The 17514-nt window shown below is 46.8% G+C and overlaps 1 protein-coding gene across 15 annotated transcripts in view; it reads left to right on the top strand.

Moving 5' to 3' along the window:
* Positions 1–17514, top strand: part of LOC119167754 (prolyl hydroxylase EGLN3) — a 321255-nt gene that overhangs the window by 196349 nt on the left and 107392 nt on the right. For 9 of the 15 annotated variants that reach the window (XR_012883847.1, XM_075865257.1, XM_075865254.1 and 6 more), the window contains one exon: positions 13825–13895. Coding sequence is in view for 9 of the 15 variants with exons in the window: in XM_075865257.1 (XP_075721372.1) it covers positions 13825–13895 (71 nt within the window). In the remaining 6 variants the exon portion in view is untranslated. Of the gene's footprint in view, positions 1–13824; positions 13896–15622; positions 17044–17067; positions 17169–17369; positions 17462–17514 lie in introns of those variants that run through there. The other 6 variants (XR_012883846.1, XR_005109295.2, XR_005109296.2 and 3 more) reach the window with 3 other exon arrangements.

The raw sequence follows: 17514 nt of genomic DNA, 5'->3' as shown, positions 1-17514 counted from the left end.
GCTCACCACAGCTTCAGTGTGGCAGTTTAACAGACGTTCCTCGCCTCTGCGAGGACACTGCCAGGCATAACTCGGGTGCAGACGCTCATGGGCCAGCAACCCATGTCTCAGCCTGGCACATCGCTCGGTGCGACTCGGCACTGCTCAGTGGCCCTTAGATCAGCAAGTCACCTGAATGCTGGCACCTGGAGCCTCGGCGCATCGGCCACCCTGGACCTCGCCCAGCTCCGGGGTCCTCCGTACTCGTACTCATCTCGCCCAGCAGAATGTGTCGCTCGTCTTGGAGCCCGAAACTGCACTGCGCCTGGCCCAAACCCAAAAAGCGCGCCTCGTGCCACCATGCCACCGGGCTCTTCTTTTTCCTCTCTCCATGCTCGGTGGTATGCGCCAGCGTTTTTGCCGTATTTACACGTGATAATCAGTTCCGTGAAGCACCGTTGTAGGATAACAAAACTCGGAGGATAAGTCCGATTGTTGATTGTAACTCTGCCTGTGCAAAATTCTACTGGTGTTATCAGGTGGCCTTCACCTGTCCAGATTTTGGGTACATTCTAAGCTGTCTTTGCTTTTTTCAGCTTGGCAACGAACAGCCCACTGATGACAGAATTGTCAGCACCAGTGTCAACGAGAGTGGTGACATTGTGATTAACAATAAAAATGTCTAGGTCACTCATTTGTCATTTTGCAATCATTTGGAGCAGCAAATGACATTTCTGTTTCCCCCCCCCCCAAAAAAAAGAGAAAACCTTGTGCATTAGTTTTTCCTTCCCCATTCCTATTCCCCAGTTTTATGAATCTCCCGTATTTTAAGGTCGCCATCTTGTCCGAGCCACATTTGAATTCGCAGTGTCTGTCTAAGGATTCTGTCGGCACGGCAAATGGTAATGTGGACATCATTGTTTGCTCAGTGGGGTAATTCAGAATACTACTTTTATTGAAATAGCAGTGCTCATGTTCACTATGCACGAATTAGGTGGGTTTAATGTTTTGTACCTATGTATATTGCCGCAATGGCAGCAATGGCGTAGTGGTTAGAGCATCCGCCTCGCATGCAAAAGGTCTGTGGCTGAAATCCCGGTGCCGCGCAGTTCCCTACAGGATAAAAAAAAAATCCGCGTGGTCATGGAACTGCATTACGAGGCCTGGGGTGCGGCCTCACCTGTAACCACCGCCGGGAACGCACTCCCTCACCAGAGAAGGATTGGCCACCTTGGTGCGGTATCTGGCCACTACCTTCCACATGCATACGTCAAATAACTCACGGCCCTCAGTCCCCAGCAGCTTCGAAGCAACTGACCACGGCGGCGGTCAGATCTGCAACGCAGCAGAGGGTGCTACGAATCTCTGGATCCGGACAGGCCGCTATTGGAACCTTAACTTGGCAACGTTCAATGCTAGAACCTTATCTAGTGAGGGAAGTCTAGCTGTACTATTCGGGGAGCTAGAGGGTGTTAAATGGGATATAATAGGGATCAGTGAGGTTAGAAGGACAGATGAGGCCTATACGGTGCTACAAAATGGGCACATCCTTTGCTATCGAGGCTTGGCTAACAGAAGAGTACTGGGAGTGGGGTTCAACAGAAACATAGCTGGCAACATAGAGGAATACTATAGCATTAATGAAAGGGTGGTAGGTACCGTAATTAAACTGAATAAGAGATACAAGATGAAGGTAGTACAGGTTTACGTGCCTACATCCAGCCATGATGACGCTTCAGTTGAAAGCTTCTATGAAGACGTGGAATCAGCAATGAGTAAGGTAAAAACACAGTATACAATACTGATGGGATACTTTAATGCGAAGGGAAGAAGCAGGCTGAAGACGAGGCATTAGGAGATTATGGCATCGGTACTAGAAACGCCAGAGGAGAGCTACTAGTAGAATTCGCAGAACGCAAGAATTTACGGATTTTGAATACCTTTTACCGAAAACGAGGAAACCGCAAGTGGACATGGGGGAGCCCTAATGGCGAAAATGAGGACGAAATAGACTTTATAATGAGTGCACACCCAGGCATTTTGCAGGATGTGGAAGTGGTTGGCAAGGTACGATGCAGTGACCATAGAATGGTACGGTCTCGAATTCGCCTAGACTTGAGAAAGGAAAGGCAGAAACTGATATGCAAGAAGCCAATCAATGAGCTAGCACTGAGAGAGAAAGTACAGGAATTCAGAGTCTCGTTTCAGAACAGGTACTCGGCTCTTAGTGAGGAAACTAACCTTAGCGTAGATACAATGAATGATAATCATTACGGAGTGTACAGTGCAAGTTGCAGGCAGGGTAGTCGGGCAGGCAACTGGCAAGCTTTCCCAGGAAACGAAGAATCTCATTAAGAAGCATAATCATTACGGAGTGTACAGTGCAAGTTGCAGGCAGGGTAGTCAGGCAGGACACTGGCAAGCTTTCCCAGGAAACGAAGAATCTCATTAAGAAGCATCAAATCATGAAAGTCTAAAGTACAACAAACAAAATAGAACTATCAGACATTTCGAAGTTGATTAATAGGCGTAAGGTATCCGACGTAAAAAGGTATAACATGGAGAGAATAGAACAGGCTCTGAAAAACAGAAGAAGCGTCAAAGCAGTGAAGAGGAAACTTGGGATAGGCAAAAATCGGATGTATGCACTAAGGGACAAAGAAGGCAAAATAACTACCAATATAGATAGGATAGTTAAAATAGCGGAGGAGTTTTACAGAGATCTGTGTAGTAGCCGGGACAACCACGACTTTAATACTATAAGAAGTAGCAGTAACCCATATGACACCCCACCAGTAATGATAGAAGTCAGAAAAGCTTTGGAGAGCATGCTAAGAGGCAAAGCTGCTGGTGAGGATCAGGTAACATCAGATGTGCTGAAAGTTGGCGGACAGATTGTGTTAGAAAAACTTGCCACCCTATTTACGAGGTGTCTCCTGACGGGAAGAGTACCAGAGTCTTGGAAGAACGCTAACATCATCTTAATACATAAGAAAGGAGATGACAAGGACTTGAAGAACTATAGGCCGTTTAGATTGTTTTCTGTAGTATACAAGTTATTTAGAAAAGTAATTGCTAACAGAGTAAAGAAAACATTAGAATTCAATCAACCAAAGGAACAAGCAGGATTTCGAACAGGCTACTCAACAATCGACCACGTTCATACTATCAATCAGGTAATAGAGAATGGCTCAGAATATAACCAACCATTATACGTAGCCTTCATAGGTTACGAGAAGGCGTTTGATTCAGTAGAAATATCAGCCGTCATGCAGATAGTGCGGAATCAGGGCGTCTATGAAGTATATATAAACATCCTGGAAGAAATCTACAGGGGATCAACTGCTATCATAGTGCTTCATAAAGAAAGCAGCAGAATACCAATCAAGAAGGGTGTAAGGCAGGGGGACACAATCTCCCCAATGCTATTTACCGCATGCTTACAGGAGGTTTTCAGAAGCCTAGAATGGGAACAGTTAGGGATAAGAGTTAATGGAGAGTACCTCAGTAACCTGCGTTTCGCCGATGACATTGCATTGCTAAGTAACTCAGGGGACGAATTGCAACTCATGATTACGGAGTTAGACAAGGAGAGCAGGAAGGTGGGTCTTAAAATGAATCTGCAGAAAACGAAAGTAATGTACAACAACCTCGCAAAAGAGCAGCGCTTCGAGATAGATAATAGTGCACTTCAAGTTGTAAAAGACTATGTCTACTTAGGGCAGGTAATAACCGCAGAGCCGAACCACGAGATTGAAGTAACTACAAGAATAAGAATGGGGTGGAGCACATTTGGCAAGCACTCTCCAATTATGACAGGTAGATTGCCACTATCCCTCAAGAGAAAGGTATATAACAGCTGTATCCTGCCGGTACTTAGCTATGCAGCAGAAACCTGGAGACTTACAAAGAACAAAGAGGGTTCAGCTTAAATTGAGGACGATGCGGTGAGCAATGGAAAGAAAGATGGTAGGTGTAACCTTAAGAGACAAGAAGAGAGCAGAGTGGATTAGGGAACAAATGGGGGTTAAGGATATCATAGCTGAAATCAAGAAGAAGAAATGGACATGGGCCGGGCATGTAGCGCGTAGACAGGATAACCGCTAGTCGTTAAGGGTGGTAACTGACTGGATTCCCAGAGAAGGCAAGCGGGTTAGCGGGAGACAGAGGATTAGGGGGGCAGATGAGATTAAGAAGTTTGCGGGTATAAATTGGCAGCAGCAAGCACAGGACCGGGTTAACTGGTGGAACATGGGAGAGGCCTTTGTCCTGCAGTGGACGTAGTCAGGCTGATGATGATGATGATATTGCCACATTCTTTTCCTCAAGTTTTGTGATTACCCCGTTATGCTACGTTCAGCGCAAACTGCGCCTACGATGTTCAAGAAGCTTCAAGCTTCAATGCTTTAGTAGATCTTTTAATTAAGATTACACTCACTTCGGAAACGTCACAGATTTTTCGGGAAGCTACGTCGCTGCTAGCGAAAGTGCTAGAATATTTGATGGCAAGGGTATAAATGCCGACACGCTTTGCCGCTTGTCAGTTGATCGACGGCTGATGCTCTGCTCGTCGCTATCATTGCAAGACTGCTGCTGTAATCTGACTCTCTGTTTACTGGGCACAGGTTTGCCCGAATAAACAGTTTATTATTCAACTTGCAGTGTGCTCCATTAAACCACGTCACGACCCCATAACATCTGGTGGAAGTGCTGTTTCTTCCATGTACTGGACGCCTCCGTCAAGCCGTGAACCCAGCCCATGCCGTGAAGAAGGCTCCACTAATGAGCAGCGAGGTAGCCGCAGGCAACAAGGTCTGCCACCAGAGTACGGGCTTTTACCAGACCAGACTCAGAAGACCAAGACCATGACACCGACCGCGGCAACGATGGCAAGTGCTGTGCCACAGCCCGCGATCGTGATGCAGCAGCCAAGGAAACCACCGATTTATCCGTGGGTCACTGTTTGAAGATCCAAAGACCTGGCTGGAGACCTACGACCGGGCGGCCGCCCTGAACCACTGGGACACAAAAGAAAAGCTACGCCGCATCTACTTTTATTTGGAGGATGCCGCCAGGACCTGGTTGACAATCGGTAGTCTGCCCTTCAAACATGGGATCTGTTCCGCCGTGTATTTTTGGATAGGTTCAGGAGCATCGCCCGCAAGGAAAGAGCCACGACGCTGCTGGAAATGAGAGTGCAACTCCCAAATGAAAATCTAACAATCTTGCTGGAAGAAATGATCTGACTTTTTCACCATTCTGACCCTGACATGCTCTAGGGCAAAAAGTTCATTTTCTCATGCGAGGGGTCAAGCAAGAACTCTTCGCTGGACTGATCCGAAACCCCCCGAAGACCGTTCAGGAAATTCTGTCGGAAACAAAAGCAATCGAGAATACGTTGGAAATGCGAACCCGCCAGTACAATCGGTGAAAGATGGAAGACAACCAAGCTCTTCATACTCTCAGCGCTGATAACCTTTGCGAAACGACATGAGCGATTGTACGGGAAGAGCTGCGTAAAATGTTGCCGGCCTCACAGCATCCCATCGACCCGCTCGCCGACCTTGTACAGCAGGAAGTCCAGCACTTTTTTCGGATACCCGAACCAGCGCAGCTTGAGCCACAAGCCATGAGCTATGTTGCTGCAGCCCGCCATCACGCCCCTGCTTCATGCCCACGCCAAAACGCCGCCCCATCACACTTCTGACGCCAGACGCCACCGCCGCCGCCACCACCACCGACGTCCTACCATTCGCCAGCGGGCCAGTGCAGTGCGCCAAGGAAAACTGACGTTTGGCGGGCGCCTGACAACCGCCCGCTCTGCTACCACTGCAGCGAGGCCGGGCACACCTACAGCCGATACCAGTACCAACAGATTGGTCTACGGGGCTTCGACAACGAGGTGAACCACCGCATGACATCGCCGACTACCTCGCGGGAGCGCAGTCGACACCCTGATGACCTTATCGTTTGCCGTTGCCAGGCCGCTACGCCTCACCGCACCCCGGGTAGTACACTAGCTCTGTTCGGGGCCGATCTTCGAGCCCTTTCTCTGATAACTAAGAGCAGCAACCTATGGAGGTGCGGTTGCTGTACGACGAAATACCAAAGATCCTCCACCGCCGACGAAGACCCCGCCGCAATGGGATCGAAAACACCCGCCGCAAGACAAAAAGGGTCTTGGCATCGAACCTTCACAGCCTGCAAAAGACGTCATGACGCAATGTGGAAGCAGGGGAGCAAATAGATGTAGCCGTGACCCGACGCCACGACCCAACCGCAATGCAGGACGACGAACCAGCGACCTCGACGTAATATTTGACGGCAACCTCGTCCTTGTTTTCGTCGATACTGAGGTCGGCAATTCTCTTGTTAGTGGGTCTTTCGCAACGAAGTTGAGGAGTGCATGGCTAGGCCCCGAAATCCGGACCGCTCGAGGTCGCTTATTAACGCCGACTGGAGTGTGCGCTGCGAGAATCACCATCAATAACCAGACTCATCCTGCATGCTTTGTAATCTTACAAAATTGCTCTAGGGATGTAATATTTGAAATGGACTTTCTAAATGAACACTGCACTATCATTGACCTAGGGTCTGAATCAATCACTCTAACCTCAGAAAACACACTACCAACCCCTACAGCTCCAAGGAATCATGCATTGCATGTGCTAGAAGAGGAGGTCACCGTGCCGCCTTTCTCCAGCGTCGTCGTTTCGATTGGCACCAAAAAAGCCGAAAACTTTGAAGGCGTCGTGGAAGACGATCAGCACCTTCTTCTGAACCGCCAGATTTACATCGCAAGAGGCATAACTGGGCTGCGTGATGGCGAAGCAAAGGTCCTGCTGACGAACTTCAGCCACGAATATAGGCACATATAGCCACATATAGGCACCTCAACTGTGGTATGGCGGTCGCCCCAATCGACAAATTAGTGGAGGCCAGGAATTCATTCGCTTTCTCCGATGCTGGCGATGTTGCTTCAACAAATCGAGGTGCCCAACCAGATATCGATGTCCACCCAAGCCTTTCGCAAAGCAAGACCAGCTCAAGTCTCTGCTCATGCTTTTCAAAGACTGCTTCCCATCATCATCACGAATTCGACAAACCCCAGTCGCGAAACATCGCATCATAACAGAAGAAAGTGCCCGACCAGTTCGACAAAGCCCGTACCGAGTCTCGATGCGCGAACGCGACGCCGTGAAGAAACAAGTCGACGAATTGCTAAGCGACGACATCATTCAGCCATCCAAGAGTCCTAGGGTGTCACTTGTGGTACTAGTGAAGAAGGACGGGATATACGTTTTTGCTTCGATTACCGCCGCCTGAACAAAATCGCAAAGAAGGACGTGTACCACGACGCACTGGACTGACTTCACAGCACGTAGTACTTTTCTTCGATAGACCTCAGAACGGGCTATTTGCAAATTGAGGTTTTTCGAGAGAGATCAAGAGAAGGTGGTCTTTATCACACAAGGTGGCTTCTTCGAGTTCAAGGTCATGCCATTTGGTCTTTGCACAGTGCCTACAACGTTCCCGCATGTTATGGACACTACATGTACTGGCTGTATTGAAATGGCAGACTTGCCTCGTGTACTTGGATGACGTCGCATTTTCCTCCAGCTTTGACGAGCATCTCCGGCGCTGAAGCGGTATTTCAAGCTATCAACACATCTGGAGTAACACTGAAGCCAGAAAAGTGCCGCTTTGCGAACGAGGAGCTGTTGTTTCTGGGACACGTGATAAGCCCGGAGTCCGTCCCGACCCGCGGATAACATCCACCATCGCTGATTTCCCGTAGCCCATTTACAAGAAGGCTGTCTGCCGATTCCTCGGATTGTGCGTCTACTACAGGCGTTTTTTCAAACGTTTTTCACAGATCGCTGAGCCACTAGCTCACCTCACGAAAACCAGCATAGATTTCAGGTGGGAAGCATTTCAAGAACTTAAACGACGTCTCCAGACACCACCGATACTTGCACATTTCGATGAACATGCTGAAACAGAGGTACACACCGACGCAAGCCGCATAGAACTCGGCGCCGTTCTTGTGCAGAGGACTGGCAGCATGAAAAGGGTTATCAGTTATACTAGCCGGTCGCTATCAAAGGCCTAAGCCAACTATTCCACAACAGAAAAGGAGTGCCTTGCCATCATCTGGCCATTGTCAAAGTATTGCCCCTACCTCTACAACAGGCCTTCTAAAGTTGTGAGCGATCACCACGCCTTGTATTGGCTAGCTAACTTGAAAGATTTTTTGTGTCACCTCTCACAGTAGTGCCTCAGATTTCAAGAATTCGATGTGACCGTCGTCTACAAGTCTGGAAGAAAACACACCGACGCCGGCTGCTTGTCTCGTGCCCCCGTTGAACCACCACCGCCCGACGACTTGGATGAAGACAGCTTCTTAGGAACAATAACTGTCGATGACTTCGCTGAGCAACAGCGAGCTGACCCGGAACTCAGAAGTCTTGTGGAATAGCTCGAGGGTAACAGCACTACTGTTCCAGACGTCTTTTTCAAGAGAGGACTAAAGTCGTTCTTTTTGGGAAACTGAATTATCTTAAACAAGAACTTCTCGCCCCTTCGAGCTGACCACCTCCTCGTGGTTCCTTCAATAATGAGACCAGAAGTACTTGAGGCCCTACACGACGACCCGACGGCAGGACACCTTGGTGTTTTCTGTTTGCTCGCGAGAATACAAGTACTACTGGCCACGACTTTTCGCCAACGTCACTCGCTACGTCAGGACCTGCTGTGACTGTCAACAACGAAAGACACCACCGACAAGGCTAGCAGGCTTTCTTCATACGATCGAACCACCTCGCCGACCGTTCCAACAAATCGAGATGGACCTACTGGGGCCGTTTACAACATCAAATTCGGCAAACAAATGGATTGTCGTAGCTACTCACTACCTCACCCGCTACGCCAAAACAGGCCCTACCGAAAGGTACCGCCGAAGAGATAGCCAAGCTCTTCATTGAAAACATTGTCCTTTGCCATGGTGTCCTAGAGGTTGTCATCACCTATAGAAATACGGTACTTACTGCTCAACTGACTCAAGCGATCTTTAGACATAGCCAGACAAGCCACCACTGCCTACCACCCACAGACAAATGGTCTCACCAAGCGGCTAAACAAGACAATCGCCGACATGCTGGCCATGTACGTCAATGTCGAACACAAGACGTGGGACGCCATCCTTTCATACGTCACCTTCGCATACAACACGGCCGTACAGGAGACGATGCAAATGCAACCGTGCAATTTGGTTTACGGAAGGAACGCAGCGAACGACGCTCGACGCAATGCTGCCCAACGTCGCTGACGAAAGCCTTGACGTCACCCTTTATCTTTAGCGGGCTGAAGAAGCTCGTCAACTCGCCCACTTGCACATCACGAATCGGCAGATGACAGATTTCCAACATTACAATCTTCGGCGACGCTTCGTGGAACACCAGCACAGTCAACAAGTTTGGGTACGGATGCTGATACACCGACGTGGACTCGATGAAAAACTTCTGCGACGGCACTTCGGACCATACAGGGTAGCACGACGTCTCAGTCCACTCGACTACGAGGTTGTCCCCGACGGCATTACGAACTCTCAACGACGGCGATCACGACTGGAAGTCGTCCATATCGGGCGCCTCAAGCCGTTTCGTGATCATTTACGAACTGAAATAGTGTATTTTGTTGTTGTTGTTGTTATCGCTGTTTTTTAGATCATTTTTTACTTGTGCTTTCTTGCATTAATGTTGCGCTTTTATCTTCTATTGAAGCATCGGGACGATGCCTTTTTCAGGGGAAGGGGGGGAGGCAATGCCATGTTTCTTTCATCAAGTTTTGTTATCACCCTTTTACACTACGTTCAGTGCAAACTGTGCCTACGACGTTCGAAAAGCTTCGAGGCTGTATTAGATCATTTTGTTAAGATTACGACGACTTCGTGAACATTACAGATTATTCTGGAAACTACGGCGCCATTAGCAATAACGCTAGAACACTCCATGGCAAGTGTATAAATGTCGACGTTTTCCTCGCTCCTATCAGTGCCAGTGTCTTGTTGTAATCTGACTTTCCTTTTATGTGGCCACAAGTTAGGCCCGAATAAACAGTTTATTATTCGACCATCCAGTCTCCTGCCTTCAGCCACATCACGAGGCTGTGACAATATAGTTGAGGCATGCAGACAAGTTTGTTCTCTCCAGTTATACGTCATTATTGAGTGTTGTTAGGATGGCAGGGTGCCTCGCCGTCGCATGCACTCCTGGTCAGCGTACAGGGTCTGAAGGTGTACTCACTGCGCTCAAGGAGGCTTCTATAAAGCGACGTTTAATGAGAGAACTGATGGAGCTCGAAGGTGAGAACGGCTACGGATGAAGGTTAGCAGACACACAGCCTGGCATGGGAGAGAGTGTGACACGCTGAGAATCTATCCCTTTGCGTGTTGTATTTGGTAACCTGGTTTTTACCAATGCAGTGTACATCATGAAAGTGTTCATGCAATCGGCGGTGATTATATAAGCCCCCACGCGTGATTGGCTTGAGTGGAGACCCTTTGTTCGACCTAAGGCTGAAAAGAGTGTGTTTGGATGTGAAAACGAGAGGGAAAGTTTGGGCTTGGTACTGGGCAGACACCCTTCACCGGATAACGGCTCTCCCTTCGCGCTTGCCACCAAGCAAGCACTCGAGTCATCAAGGGGCGCCCATTCCGAACCTCAACATCTTCCCTCCATAGCTAGTGTAGAAGCTAGTCGAGGAGTAGGAAATTAACTACAGTAGAATCTCCATGATACAATTACAGTTGATGTGAATTTCACGATGATACGGTTTTTAAGGTTGTTTCGGATGGTCTACATTACGTAAGATAGGCCGTCATTCGGTCATATACAAACAGTTTCCCCAGCCGCCGCAGATGATATGAACGCGCGAATGGCCATTTCGCATGAGCGACACGACTCCACTTTTCTTCACCTCTTGCGCTGCCCCAGCGGTGCAAACAGCGAAGAAGCATTGCATTCTCTCCTCGCCTGCTCTCCGCGCCCCTGCCCCCCCCCCCCCCCCCGCATGTCACCCATGAGAAAAGGACGACCACTCAGGCGCGGCTTGGGAAACGTGTCTGCGAGGGGAAGAGCGGCGACAGGTGCGGAGGAAGGAGTTCTTTCCTTCCTCCTTGGGTGACAGGCATGCGTGGCCTTTTTTGCCTCGGTCACGTGCCCGACAAGGTACATCAGCCCTTTCCAGGCAGCTCATTGGCCTTTTTTTTTCTGCTTTTTGATTGCAATGCCATTTTTACGTGGTGTGGGGGTTCTCATAAATGCCAGTTTCGCTGCTCCAACTGCTGTGTTCGTATCATCTTGCTGTGTTCGTATCATCTTTGAGAGTTTCTGGAAGACCGAAGCATTCGTTATGTCTAGGAAACTGAAGGCCCTTTTTTTTAAGGAAGAAATCAAATTTTACAGGAAGGTCGACGAAGACTTTTCTGAGAAGTTGATGAAAGAGTTAGGCATAGCACTGTCAACTTTCTGCACTATTGTTGGGCAGCAAGAAGTAATCTTGAAAAATTCCCAGCACTTCGGTGTGAACAGGAAGCAGGTGAAGACGGCTGCACACGTAAAGCTGGAAGACGTTCTGCTTACGTGGTTTCGTGAAGTGACGGCAGCTGGCGTCAACCTGGACGGCAAGGTGCTACGTAAAAAGGCGAACAACGTAGGGCTTTCTCTTGGCATTGACAACTTCCAAGCTTACGGCGCATGGCTGCATCATTTCAAAGAGCGGCACGGATTAGTTTACAGAGTTGTCAGCGGTGAAGCGAAGAAAGTGGACGAGTCACAGGGGAACTACTGGCTCAACACACTGCCGGCTCTGATTTTGGACTACGCACCGTGTGACATTCAATGGTGAGGAGGCGGGACTCTTCTTCAACCTTCAGACGGAGAGAAGCCTGTGTGTGAAGGAGCAGGCTTGCCAGGGTGTCACCGTGCTTTTTTGGGTAAATGCCGACGGCTCTGAAAACATACAGCTTATTGTCATGGGCAAATCGAAACAGCCAAGGTGCTTTCGATTGGCAGGAGTTTGCCTTGCTTGTACAGAAGAAATAAAAAAGTATGAATGACATCAGATCTTTTCCGCGAGTTTCTAACAACTTCGGACCGGAAAATGCCAGCAAGAAACATAAAAATTTTGCTTTTTATCGACCAGTGTTCAGCTGATCCAAAAGACTTGAAATTTAACAATGTCGTCATTAAGTTTTTAAATGATGGTGAAAGCAAAAAAAGTGCAAAAGAACATTGTGGACTTTTTCAGCAAGTAGTTGATCACAATAATGTTATCGCTGATCTTCATGATCACCTGTATCTTGTTTTTGTTCATATGAATTTGGGATGATACAAATATTTAGTGCTTCTTTCGAATTCGTATCATAGAGATTCTACTGTATATGCATAATTAATTTTAAGGTGCCAAAAAACACAATCACAAGAGAGGACACGGAACAGAGCATGATCAGCAACCGATTGATTTGCAGACATGCATGCACATGTACAGTCAAAGCCTGCTACAATGTATGCTGCTTCAACGAAAAATTCTCGGTTCCTCATCAGTAGTCTATAAGAGTCAATGCATAAATATTCTCGCCACAACAAGAACTTTTTCTTCCGCCGTTCCTCTTCAACGAAATTTGACGATGCAATGCTAGGCTCAGACATTTAATGCCACGCACTAAATAGATTCTTGAACATTTTCATTCGTTTTCAGAACTTAAAAATACATCTACAAGTCTAAAATGTGCATTAGCACTACCAGGAGCCGCCGCCATTTACTAAGCATAGAGGCCACCATTGCTCAATAGTGATGGCAATGAGACTGCCCTGCTTTTACCTCTGGCTTACTTTTGGGCTGCAGATAATCCGAAGCTGAAGTTTAGTTTCCTACATGCTGCTGCTGGGTGCAATCGCGGAACGATGCCTTTTTCGATGCCAGTGCATATGGTAACTTTCATGCTTGGCCTGTGTAATCACTCATCAGAGTGGCAGTTCGTCTGCATTATCAACAAGACAAGCTACTAGTGAAGGATAAGTATAGCATAGAATAAGGCATAAGTCACGCCACATACCACGCCGGCAACTGTCAGGTTCATTCACGAAAGCCGTTGTGGCCGTTGTTTCAGCGTGCTTTTCAACATGGTGTCGCTATGCATGTGTGAGAATTATATCTAGATGCTTCTGGGGGGAAAAAAAAAGGAAGCAACTGAGCCTTCTCGAATTTTGGTAATAAAAGTTTCCATGTTTTGCTAGCTTAGGTCGGCTATATTTTATTCAATTTCACTGTAAGGATAATTTTTCTGCTCCCCGACCAGTTTCATTGTAGTGGGGTTCGACTGTATGATATATATATAATTTCTTAGAGTGTGCTCAGAAAACATGTCCATGTGAATGGGGGTCGATAACCCATGCTCAATGAACTTTTCCTCGTGTTTATGCAGCGCTACGAAAGTGTCACCAATACACGCCATCTCTTTTGCTAGCATAAAGGCTTCCATAGGTTCTGTGTCTGTTCTATCCGTGCTTCTGGTGATAACCCACACGTCAGAAAAGCTAGTCCTCAAAAGCTTGAAGGGCTTAGGCAAACTGAAATTACCCACTTGTGATGATATTTATTCCCGTCTTAAAATCAATTATGAATTGAACTGAACTCTGCCCACCGCTGTGACAAACACTGGGGACTCCTTGCATCTCTTTATTGCTGCAGGGAGTTGTTCAATAGTTTTAACCTGTTTTATGTTGCTTAATCTCTTGGTGTGCAGGACTGGAAGCATAAACTTGGAATATTTCTTCTGTGCAGGTTTGCGATCACAGTGTGGTATCTGGATGCGAATGAACGGAAAAATGCACTACAGAGGTTGCAGAAAGAACGTAAGTAACTACAACCTTATAGGTTGTACTTGTAAGAGAAGTTTGTAACAAAGGCCCTGGTGAATTAGCAAACTTTTAGACAAGGAAAAGTGTAGCAACCACAGGAAGACCTTTTTCATTCGAATTTTGCAGGACCATGCAGCAATATTGTCCTAACAGAATGTCAAAATACTGAAAATATTAGAAAAAGAATAAACGAATGCAGGAGTGCCACAGCTGGGCTGATTAGATGAAATTCCTCCCTTTTGTGCTGAGCTGCGCCAAAACCATGAAGTTTGCTGAAATTGCTCCATGCTGCACCAAAAGGCCAGACCAGCCTCAAAATTTTCTCAGTTGCGCTAGCTTTAGCGAGAAACAGAGGCCACATTGCCCAGCTGCAGTTTGAGAAAATTGCCTATTTGGTTCTTGCATTCCTGTCGTGCCATTTCGACATATGGGCACGAATTAGAATGTAAGAAGAGCTATTATAGTGTTTTTATAGTGCTTATAAATACAAAGTGTTGGAACATATACTCTTCTCAAGCACAATGAAGCATCTAAATAACTCGCTGTTAAACAACTGCCAACAGGGCTTCCACCGTGGACTTTCCTGTGTCGCACAACTGACAGAGTTAACTCATGACCCCTCAAGTGCATTGTACGACAAAGGCGGCACCGTTGACTGCATATTTTTAGATTTCCAGAAGGCATTTGATGTTGTACATTATGACACAATAATTGAAAAGTTGTCATGGTATGGTATTGAGACCACTATGATTAGATGGATTAAAAATTATTTGTAGTGAAGGTGCTTAAAAGTTATAATTAATAGTAAAAAGTCAGGTGAGGCTTTCGTTACATCAGGGGTGCCTCAAGGGTTAGTGCTTGGTCCTTTGCTCTTCTCGATTTTTGTGAACTACATCACCGATAATATTTGTGTACAGATTACTGCATGTTGTATAGAGTGATTCATGACTAAAGCGATTGCATAATTTTACAAAATTGCATAATTTTACAAGGTGATATAGATTGGATTGCACATTGGTACATAGATTGGCATATGACAGTGAACGTTAGAAAAAACGATACATATGTGGTTTTCTAAAAAAAGAGCTCGACAGTTTTAAAGTATTCATAATATTAATGGAACACAGCTACTCTCCGTGCGCGAATTTAAATATTTGGGAATGCTCTTTACGCCGATTTATCATGGACACAACACAGTGACTATGTTGTCGCCAAAGTATCTCGGTTGCTGGGATATCTGAAAAGGAATGCCGAGCAATTTTTCCGTAAAAGCAAGGGCTCTACTATATCTTTCCAATGTGAGATCAGTATTTGAGTACGCTAGCACGGATCGGGATCCGTGGATGCAAATCGACAGAGACAAGCTGGAGGAGAGGGGGGTCACATTTTTTGCCCTTGTAAACTTTTTCCAGTTAACAGCACCGCATGCAGCTGATCTCCTGCCTTTGTTGCATTTGTGATCACACGCTTGCCCGCACACAAAAGCTTGATGCAGCTGTTTTCGCCTTGCAAGATTACTTTCACTGGACGTCAACGTTCATAATAACAGTGGGACATCACAAGTTGCACATCACAAGCCACCAAATTATAATGCTCACAGTCACGAATGAAGACAGCAAACTCGTGGTTTGTCACCATTTCGTTATAGCAATGTCACCGTGTCTGACTCTTCTGAGAGGAGGCTGTTGCCAACGTGGTTTCAATTTCGTTTTCACATGCAGGCAATTTTCACCCCCGTATTCTAGAACGTCCCTTCACTGAACGCTTCACCTTCACTTGAGAAAGCCGACGGGAGCGCCTTCCATAGGCACGGCAAGTCACTGCATATCTGCGATAATCTGCTGCAATTCTTGAGTAGCACAGCGTCATTTTCAGTGGAGCAGTGGCACAGTGTTCAACTCTGTCAAGTGAAGGGTGAAAGTCAAGTCGAGGAGCGTTTGTGCATGCTGGGGTTAGACTTTTTTTATCAGTAGAAAAATGCGCGTTGGATTCGATTTTTTTTATCAAATTGAGAGTAAGGGTTCGGTCGCACCTTCTCTAATCATGTAATGCTGCCACTAGCTGCCACTGTCAAGAATAATTGAATCTACGTTCCTTGCAGAGGCACAAGGTCATGCCGTGGGCTTATTCAGGTGGTCTGTACCCGTTTTTTAGGCAAGGCATATTGTCAGTGCCTAAAATTGTAGTTTTCTTAGTATGCGGTGTTCGGATTATACGACAGTTTTGTGTGGTCCCCTCAGTGTCATATAATCGGGGTTCCGCTGTTATTGAAATGCAACTTTGAAAAAAAAAAAAAAAAAGTGGACCAAAAGACAACTTGTCGCGGAGAGAGACCGAACCTGCAACCTTCGAATAATGTGACCAATGCTCTACCAACCGAGCCACCACGGTGGCTATCCCCCTGTCCACTTTATGGGGCATGTTTGCATATTTAAATGAGGGAGCATGAGTCAGTGCTACCTGTTGCCATTGAAGCGAGTGTGGGTCGCTCATTATTTGCCTGTTGGTGTCTCAAAGCACATGATCTTATTATGAGCTGGCAGCTGACCAATAATCTCTTCCACGCCACATGAAGGCAGTAAGTCTGCGAAAGCGAGACCCTCGCTATGAGTGAAGGTCATTAAGGTAAATTTCAGGGCTAGTTTTTTTTTGTTATACACAATATAATGAGAAGTGAAGGACACAATATAATGAGAAATGACAGACAGTTATGCCAAGGAAAGTATAGGGGATGTTACGAGAAGTATTTGTATTGTAATTGTGAAGAAAAAGAAGTGGACAAAAACATAAATTGCCGTGGGCAGGGACTGAACCTGCGGTCTTCGAATAATGCGTCCGATGCCCTACTAATTTAGCTACTATGGTGAATATCCCCTGATCCACTTTATGGGGTATGTATGTGCATATAAACGTGTGAAGGTCAGTCACCGCCATGTCGTTCACCTTGCGTCTCAGCGCGCAAAGTGTACAACAGCACGTTGAAATGTTGCCGTAGTACACCTCAAAGCGGCTTTGTATTACTGGCTGCCTTTGAGCCTACTCGCCAGAGCGGCACATCATGTAAATTTTAGGTGTGCCACCTGGGCAGCAGTGGCTTTTCCTACGGCGGCTTTTGGTGATCTCGAAACGCTGGTGCTCATGAATGATTGCATCTACTGTGTCACAGGTCTTGCAGATCAGGAGGTTTAATGCATCATCTCCTATACCTTTCAAGATATGCGCCACTTTTCCAGACTCCTGTATGCTGCCATCTGCTTTGTGCAAAGGGTGAGCATGTCTTTTACATAGGACAGGTATAATTCCATGGATGTTTGAACCTGAGAGGCCAGCTTTTTGTTGGCTGCTCTCTCTCTATCATTTGAGTTGCCAAACAGCTAGGGCACGCATGTTTTCTTTGCATGCATCCCAGCTGCCAATATCTGCTACATGATTCTCGAACCACCTTTTTTGGCCGTTTCTTTAAGGTAGAATTGGATTTTCACCAACACAAGTGTGTCATCCCAACGATGGTTCTTGCTGGCCTGTTCATACATCGGCAACCAATCTTTGATGGCAACATTGTAAGTCCCGCCAAACGTGCAGCAGGGTTACCACTGCAGGGGCTGAGCCCTCT

The sequence above is a fragment of the Rhipicephalus microplus genome, chromosome 6, assembly GCF_043290135.1.
Source record: "Rhipicephalus microplus isolate Deutch F79 chromosome 6, USDA_Rmic, whole genome shotgun sequence".
Lineage (NCBI taxonomy): Eukaryota > Metazoa > Arthropoda > Arachnida > Ixodida > Ixodidae > Rhipicephalus > Rhipicephalus microplus.
The sequence above is the reverse complement of the archived record's forward strand: the minus strand, read 5'-3'. Positions and strand labels throughout refer to the sequence as shown.